Below are 9216 nucleotides of genomic sequence, written 5' to 3' on the forward strand. Positions count from 1 at the left end.
AAATTGTAATGGTAAGATGAAAGTATCATGAAAAACAAATCTAGAGAAAATGACAAAATTTGAAAGGTGGATTACCGAGTCTACGGTGCCACTGATGAAAGTCTGATATTACCGAATGGACCGGATTAAAGGATGTAGTCAAAGCAGAAGTAGATCCTCCAATTGGCTCGAGCAAATAAAGTCCATTTACCATGTCCAATCTTCTTCCCCGGGACCAGATCCTGAAGTAGCATGGTAGGAGTTGGTAGGGGTAGAGAGGAAGCAGTGGTCGAGGCTGTACAGGCAGTTGAAGACTGCAGAATACGTCACAGAGTAGCGAACTCCTGTGAAAAACCAACGTCTACAGAGGGTGTGGTGGAAACTATCTCAGAAAGATTAGCCTTTGGTTTTCCCTGTCTTTGTGCTCGTTTTTGCTCAAAATCAGCAGGCTTCCCATGCAGTTCCAACAATTTTCCTTGGTATGATATGGTTTGTGACAGTGCTCACACTTGACAATCTCCTTAGCTGGATCAGATTTAGTGTGAACAGACTGTAAAGCTGATTTCTCCATAATAGGAATATGAAGCATGACTAATCGACGACTTTCCTCACACTGAACAAGAGCATAAGATTGTTCTAGTGTAGGAAAGGGAGAACGACTTAAGACTTGCACTCTGATCTGATCGTACTCCACGTTTAAACCTGCCAAGAAGTCATATACTCGAATCTTATCAATGTACTTCTTATATGTTGCCACATCATCTGGATTAGTGGGGTGATAATCCCCATAATGATTCAACTCTTGCCAAAGAGATCGCAACTCAGCATAATAGTGGGCCACAGTTAGTTCCTTTTGGGTAGTCTCATGAAGCTTCTTTCGTAGCTCATAAACCTGTGCATCATTCCCCAACTGTCCATATGTTTTAGTAGTAGCCTTCCCGCATTTGGGCTGCAGATCATCAGTAATAGGGAACCCCGGGCAATATTTGGATGCATGGAATTCAAAAGGAATGACATAATAAGAGAGTCATTTGATATCCATTTATCCTGTAAAACACCTGCGGTAGTGGGTTTGATAGCGGTGCCCGTAATGTATCCAACTAGTCATCTTCCAGCAATAGTTAGGTAAGCAGATCGAGACCAGATCAAGTAATTTGTGCCGTCAAATCTTACCGAAAGAGAATGAAGAGTGGGAAAATATTCGGATCCAGTGGGAGCAGTAGTACCATCGATAGTGGCCATGTTGAAAAAATTGTCTGCAGTTCTTCAGTGTTCACCTTTTGAAAAAAAACTAAAACGTTGCAGAATGCAATAGCCAAACAATGATATGATCAAATCTCATTTTTCCCTTTTTTTTTTTTTTTTTTTTTTTTTTTGAACTAGAGAAAAAATCTGGTCTGGTCTGAAAAATTGAAGATTTGTGTTGCGCACGATTGGGAAGATGATGCAGCAGCAGCTAAGGTGAAGGCGATGGCGATGGTGGCTTCTCTTCTTCTTTCCTTTTCTTCTTGGTTGAGCCCTCTGTAGTGCAGAGAAAGAAATTGGTTGCGATGGATTTGCGAGGGTTTGCGATCGATGCAATCTCTACCTGAAGCAGCAGCAGCAGCAGCCACCTATGATTCTGTTTTCCTAATCGCAAGAAGCAGGCAGCAGGCACCTGCGATTCTGCTTTCCTAATCGCAAGAAGCAGCAGCAGCTTGTGGCCTGCGATTCTGTTTTCCTAATCGCAAGAAGCAGCAGCAGGTTATGGTTCTTCTTCTCTTCTTCTTTCCCCTTTTTTTCTTCTCTTGTCTTCGAGGTGGAACTGAAACAATAGTGCAGCGGTGCGATGGGTTTGAAAAGGGAAAAAATTGCCAAACGATGGTTGCAGAATTAGGTTGTAGAAGAACAAGAAAAAAATTGCGAAGGGTTTTGGAGAAAAAGAAAAAAATTGAAGAACATCCTAATCGAACTTAGGCTCTGATGCCATGTTGAAAGAAACGATTGTAGTAGAATGGCTTATTGATCCATAATCTCAAGCCCTTTATTTATAATTAAGTGGAAAGTAGACTATTGTACAAGGAATAGAAGTTTACATGAATGCAAATTCTAATTTAATTCCTATACAAACTCTTATTAGACTCCTAATAGAATCCAACAGATAGCTTCATCATAGAACTTGAAAATGAAGATTCCATTGTTGAATATGTTAGTCTTCATAGCTCCTTGTGCCTTCCATTGATATCTCAGTGACGCTGTCACTATGCTGAGGGAGGGTCTTGGGCCAATGAACTTTACAAGCAAGCAGGCATGCCATTTGGAGATGCAAGGTAGGAGGGAAGCTTTTGGGCAGAGAGCAAAGGGGGTGGAACCTTCAGAGGCTGGCTTGATACAGTGGAGGGATAGGGAACAGTACAATCTTTTCCCCTATTGTATTGAATCAATAAAAAAAGAGGTCAGTGCTATAGCCCCCTATTGTTTGATCCAATATTGACCGGGGACGAGCCCTGACTTCCATAGGTCCTTGGTTTGACCTCCTATAGTGGTCCTTGGTTTGTTAAAAGCGGAGCAGGGTCAATTTCTCGGACTTGCTTAGTGTGCCCCCTTTCCGTCGAGTGCCCTCCCAGTTCACTGGGCTGTTGGCCTACCAAGCACTTGCCCACTGCTCCTGCCGCCCGTCAAGCAGGCTCCACGCTCGTTATCCTTACTGTTCTCTATGCTGGGTTTTCTGGATTGAGGGTTGGGTGGGTTGGAGAAGAGGAATGGCAGCATCCGAAGGGAAAAGGGAAGGGAGAGGTTGCAGGGCAGGAGAGGGGGATGCATTAGAGGGAGGAAGGCAGAGGGCAATTGGCTGAGAAGACAAGGGGGAAGTTATTGCAGGTGCCGGAAGAAAAAAAGGGGGGGGGGAGTAAAGGTCAAAGGATTCAATATTGTGTCAAAAGAATGATCTTATATGATCAGAAAAACAGAGGACCTGTGAACTCCGAACCTAGACATTTATTCAAGGTATCTGGGTGACCTTTGTAAACAGAAATTTAATGTTCTTTTCTTTAAATGTATAGCTGACTTTAAAAATTTTTCATCTTCTCCACCAGCTATGTTTAATTATCTCACTAACTGTTTCATGGCTTGAAGATTCTTCATGTCCGTGAGGTCTCAAAAGATAAGTGCATGCTTTTTCTGTGGGATGGTACTGACATGCCTCCTCTAAGTATTCGGACAAAGTAAGTTCTTATCTGCTTTCCTTTATGTACTTGGTTTCATTTATTTTGCATTATTAGGATGGACGCTGACATAGGTTCATAACTGTGAGTCCATTGTTTAAATTAGAATTTTGAAAATGTGTTACTGAAAATACGAGTGCCAGCATACTTGAATAAAGTCCGAAAAGTTCTCACACTTACAATACACCCACCTGCATGCCCAGCTGCATAACATGCGGTCTTCCATAAATGGCCAAAGATAATGTGCTCACCGACCCACCCATATAAGGTGTGAAGCTCTTGCTTTGAATGGGGTCTCACTCTCAAATTCTATGGAGAAACTATGTAGCCGATCAGCTGTTTTAATAATTATTGGAGCATTTGAGTCCACTATTGCAGTAATCCCTTCTAGGTGCTACTTGGATTAGCGGTGTTTACTTTCCTCTGAAATTCATTTATTCACATTTCTCATACAGGCTACAGGATGAAATGGAGAACCCACTTCCATTACAGTTAGAACCTAATCCTTTGCCTAGGGAAGTTTTATGTTCATTTCCTTCCATGGGGACTATCTTGAGGGTGCCTATTGACCAAGAGAAAGAAAAACTTGACCTGCGCATGATAGTTGGTGGAAGATGGATGAAGTTTTCGAACATAATCTGCAAGGAGCAGTCAGGGCTATGGCAGGGCATATTGTTGCTTTCTACCAGGCTTCAATATTTGTCAAATGAGGATAGCATTGTAATACGGCGAGAACGGTAATTGCATGTTTCTACTAAAAAGCTACAACTGGAGTTCTGAAATTCTGTTTTTAACTATCTGATAGTGTGATTACTCAATGTCTTCCTTGTATCAGCTTTTATGATGGAAGGGTATCATCTAAGTGGGAGAAAATGCCTTTATCAAGCTTTCCTTGGACTTCTCGTGTTACAGGTATTACATTATAGCATCATTAGAGCTTGCTATTCTATAAATGTGATTGATAGGATATAGTCGCTGTCTTCTTATTTACCATTCTGCAATTCAGGTTGATGTGAAATTTAATAATTCTTCAGGAAGTATGTGTTATTTTAACTGACATAGTTTTCTATTTCAGAGACTGATCACGAGCATGTGCCTTTTGTTTCGCTAATGGATGTGCTTACTTATACAGAGGTCTCCCTTCTTTTCCTATACATATATATGTGCTTAAGGGAATGTAGTTTTGTAGTCTATTGTTGTTTACTGTATTCTATGGGAGGAGGCCACCATTTCTGCAATGAGATAATTCTTCAAGGATAACTTTTCTAGGATTTTCCTGAATGTTTTATATTAAATTTGAAGTAGAAACCTGAGATATTAGTCTACTCTCTACAGAACGAATGAATCGAACTTGGGAAATATATCATATGCTCATCTACTCTACCAATGTATGTCACTTGAGAATTATTGCCGCTTGATACTCAATTTCTGTTTGTGCATCACAGGTTACTGCTAAATTCAAGTGTGTTGTTCGTGTACTAGCAACATATCCCTGGAAAGTTGAGGATTTTCGTAGCCCCCAAGGTGTTTACAGGATAAGGTTGACCTTGGAGGACCCTACTGCAAGGATCCATGCATTTTTGTACGCCAAGGATGGGGTTGGTTTTCTTTTCCCCAAGTAGATCCATTCTTTTAAATAAAGGCCACTATATATAACAGCAGTTGTATTAGATTCACTTATCATCTCATATAATGTTACAAGCATGTCATTAAAATCTTCCATCCATTAGATAAGATGATCACCTAAACTGTTTGAGATTCTTAACACCTCCCTTGACCATATTTGTACATTCTATTACATCAGCAAGAATATGCCAGAAGTTATAGTTCTCCACCCTTCAAACTGCTGCTGCTGCAGGAAAATGTAGACAGCCTTTTCCCTGTTGCAGAAGTGTGTTTTCCATATTCTGAACCCCAATCAGATGGTTGCAGTGATGCAACTTAACCGCTATGCCACGGCTTACACTATATGTCCCTCCAAATGCCCCCAAAAAGCTGTTATTGTCGAAGTATTTTGTAGGTTTCAGCCAACTAGAGTTGGTTGGAACTTATAAGTTTCTGGACTTCCAATGGTCACTCCATATCTTCCAAAAAGGGTCCATCTTACAGATTGATCCATCCTTTTGGATTGCTTTTAAGTTTCATACTAAAATTAATTGAATTGCAAGAAAAAAATTTGATAAAGCTTTGGATTTGTATTTATTTTCGGTTAATAAACTACTTCCCTGACTAGCTCACCTTACTTTTTGTGTCTTGATCCATGTAGGAGAAATTTTTTGATGGCCACCTCTCCATTGATATACTGACAAGGAAGCGGAATAAATTGCTCGGAGCAACTGAAACAGAGGATGGCAAGCTAGTTGAGATGGCTCCTAGAAATCCATCATGGGTGCAGTGCTGCATAAAATCTTATTACCTTGATAAAAGAGACCCATGGGGAAGCAGGCGCTTCAGAATATTTGATACCAAGATGGGTACTGAAACGGGTGAAGATCAGTAATTCAATCTTATATCTAACCTAGATTATGATGTTGCGATCAGGTTATACTACCGTATGAAAAAAATTACCCAGTTGTGTTTATTTTGTATATATAACCCCTCTGGTCTTTGCCTTGATTGACAGAGAGGTGGTACAAGATGGTTTAGAATAGTTCTTGCTCTTTTAAGTAGATTAATGTAAATGATGACTTTGAATCACTCAAGTTGACAGAACCAAGGTTATATTTGATCATGATTAGTTACCAATCTTCAGATTTACTGAGATCGAGAGGTTGTCATGTCTCAAGTTGCTGTCATGTTTTTGGACAATCTGACGCCACGGCACAGCACCTCTTTATCTCATGCAGACTGACTAAGCAGGTATGGGATGCTTGTCACTACCAACATTGAATCCTGATACTCAGCTCCACATACATATTCAGAATCAAGTATCACAGTATCATGCATCTACATCATCTTCATGTGCTACTCAGTCTCTTATTACCTTATGGATGGTCTGGAAACAATGTACCTCAATGTCTGAAGAGCCTAACATCCCATCTGCTGATGAGGTATCCATAGCCATTCGTTGGTTGTTCACCGACCACTCCACGGATTAATACAAAGCATGAGAAATTGGATCTGTTGGAAGCCACCACAACAAGACTGGGTTAAAATAAATGTTGACGGATCATCCTTCAAGGAGGCTTCAGAGCAGTGGCCCAAGACATGCATGGACAGGTTCTCTTCACTTTCGGGCAGGTTAGTGGAAATCAGGAATCTATGATCACTGAGACATTGGCTATCAGAAAAGCATTACACTGGGGGCAACAGACTAGTCTATAGCGTATACATGTTGAAAGCGATAATCAAGCTCTCATCAGAATACTGAACTCTTCCTCATTCTTCCCTTGGAAGCTGACATATCGCTTGGATGATATCAAAGCAACTGGCTGCCACTTTATTGAAGTCAGATTCACCCACACCTGCAGGGAGGCAAAATTTTTAGCTGATTCTATAGCCAAGTATGTGGCTCTCTCAGTATTGGTTCTTAGCTTTTCAAGCCCCCTCCTCCCCTGCTCCCCGTTCTCTTTTTAATTTATGGACAAGGTTGTCACTTCCAGGGGCTTTTCCCTTTCTATATAAAAGCCAATGCTTTTTACCCCCCCCCCCCCAACAAAAAAAAGGAAAAAAAAAAAGAAAAGAAAAAAAAGGGAATGTTGATGCTGAATTTGTCGGGATTGCATACCACAATTCGCACCAATCGGTTCAGATCTGGCTTGATTTGAGCAAGATTCACTCAACACCTGCAAGATCACTTAAGAGCGGTTACCAACAAAGCCGATTGCTAGATCAGTGCTCCATCTCCGACGGCCAAGTCACTAAGATCGAAGGACTGTTGTTTCAAAGCTCAAGTGAGCTCTAGGTTTTTTGAATATCTGAGAGCAAGAATTGCAAGGTTTTGAGTGAATGAGATTGTGATACCTTTTGCTTGTGTCTAATTTCTATTAATAGATTTTCCTTACTGACTAGGTCTTGTATGATCTCTATTTATAGATTTTCCTTACTGACCAGGTCTTGTTTGGGTCGTCGACGAGTGCTATGAAATCAATGGTTAGTTATGATTAGATTTTTACATGGCTTATGGTTTGACCTTGTATCAAGTTTGGACCACCAGTAGGTCTAACGTGAACCAGTGATAGATAATTTATCCATAACACAAGCCCCCAAGCCTGTTGACTAGGTCGAGCTTGGTTGAGACTCTGGTTAGGAGGTTTAGACTTTGCCTATGATCAGTGTAATCACTTGTCTGATCCGTTTGATTTTTTTCTTCATTAGACCTTAGCTATGAGAATTCTTCAATACTTGAGCTCATCTTTGGTCATGAGAATTTATTTAGACATTGAGTTCATCTTTTGATTATTGAAACAGTTCATCAGGAATCCTAAGCTCATTTTTCAATCAGCAGTGTTCATTAAAGAGCCTGAGTTCATCCTTTGATCAATAGAGTTCATCAGGAGTCTTGAGTTCGTCTTTTGATCAATAGAGTTTATTAGGAGTCCTAAGCTCATCTTTTGATCAACATAGCTCATCATGTAACGTTGAATTCTTCTTTGACCCGGAGAGTTCATCAAGCTGGATTTATTAGAGTTATCTTTGACCTTTGGAGTTATCCATTTGACTTAGGTATAAGTTTTGGAACTTCTTATCCATGTGGCAAGATTTGAATTCACCAATGTTTGGGTTTCTGAAATCATTTATGTATCCTTCGTTTTATTTAATATGGTTGATCTTCTAGTGTATGGTTCCAAAACCTTTTTCTTGGCTAATCAATCTTTTCCACGTGTTTAGTTGTTTCGGTTCAAAATTCGGGTGATTCAACGTTTCTTTCTCAGACGTCGATGTAGATTGGTTACAACCGTTGATTTGAAACATTGTATATGTTCCCTCTAAATTAAAAGTTTCCAATCACATCATTCTACCCCCTATATTTACTAATTCACGGTTATGTCTTTTCTTCTCCATCTTCCTCTTAGTTTTTCCTTTGCCTTTTTAAGCTCAAAGTTTGTCTGCAACCTGTGTTACTGTGCAAAAACATTTTTACGAACCTTTCTCATCTTTCTTTATTTATTCCTTTCTTCTCTTCTTTTCACCCTTCATGGACCCATCTGTTGACCCCACCTCAGTTCCTAGGGTTGAAGTTCCTTCAAACCCTATTTCGAAAAAGATTATTGTTAATCCTTCCACCACTGGTCCTAGTGGAGCCCCCATATGATTGGGATCCCATTCTTTACGTTCATGATGAGGTGATGAGCCTTCACAAACTAGTTGACACTGCTAAGGAAAAAAAGAATCCAAAAACCGCTGGTCTCGAATGGTATCCTGCCAAAATCAAGAAGGCGAAGTTGTCCTCTTATCTTCGAGATTATCGTTTTCCTTCAGAGTACAAGTCTTGGGTTCCTGGGCCTTTGATCGTGCTTACCTTATTGATCCTGGAGTTATTGTTGTTTACATTAAGTTCTTAGAAGCTAAATTTAGGAATCCTTTTGAGTTCTTGGGCTCAATTTGTTCTTGATTACTATCAAGTTTGTCCTTGCCAATTGACTTCGAACAATTGGAGACTTATTAACTGTTTCTGGGCATTTGTTCAAAGGATTGGGGTGTAGTCCCTCTGTCAACCTTTTTCGGAACTACTATATCTTGAAAGTTTCCAGTGAACGTGGCTTTTTACATTTTTCGAGAAGAACTAGTATTAGTGTTGAACTTTATGGACACTCCATCTTCGTTGATATGTCTATTCCAAATGACAACAAGGGTTGGCGAGAGAAGTATTTCTTTTGCGCCATTTGCATTCCCAATTATAGCTCTCGATGGGGCTTCCATTTTATTGAATCTTTGGCTCCTTTCAATTAGAGGCCCCATCTTGATGAGTATGATTAGGAAATGTGGGACTTGTTTCCTTCCGGTTTTCAAATTGATGTAAGTGAATTTTGAATTGATGGTGGGTTGGCTCGCTATGGCCTTCTCCCAGGTACAATCTCTTTATTTTATTTAT

At 40.1% G+C, this 9216-nt stretch overlaps 1 protein-coding gene across 2 annotated transcripts in view; it reads left to right on the top strand.

Annotated features, from left to right (window-relative positions):
• Positions 1-8718, top strand: part of LOC149001046 (protection of telomeres protein 1b-like) — an 84947-nt gene extending 76229 nt beyond the window's left edge. Inside the window, exons 5-10 of one of the 2 annotated variants that reach the window (XM_089139354.1) lie at positions 3094-3182; positions 3638-3919; positions 4018-4094; positions 4258-4316; positions 4628-4780; positions 5449-8715. In XM_089139354.1, coding sequence (XP_088995480.1) covers positions 3094-3182; positions 3638-3919; positions 4018-4094; positions 4258-4316; positions 4628-4780; positions 5449-5682 — 894 coding nt within the window. In that variant the 3' untranslated portion in view covers positions 5683-8715. Of the gene's footprint in view, positions 1-3093; positions 3183-3637; positions 3920-4017; positions 4095-4257; positions 4317-4627; positions 4781-5448 lie in introns of both variants that reach the window. The other variant, XM_089139355.1, reaches the window with a different exon arrangement.
• Positions 8719-9216: the final 498 nt, after the last annotated feature.

Source organism: Hakea prostrata, chromosome 11 (genome assembly GCF_041222555.1).
Source record: "Hakea prostrata isolate BN-2017 chromosome 11, UWA_Hpros_2, whole genome shotgun sequence".
Classification (NCBI taxonomy): domain Eukaryota; kingdom Viridiplantae; phylum Streptophyta; class Magnoliopsida; order Proteales; family Proteaceae; genus Hakea; species Hakea prostrata.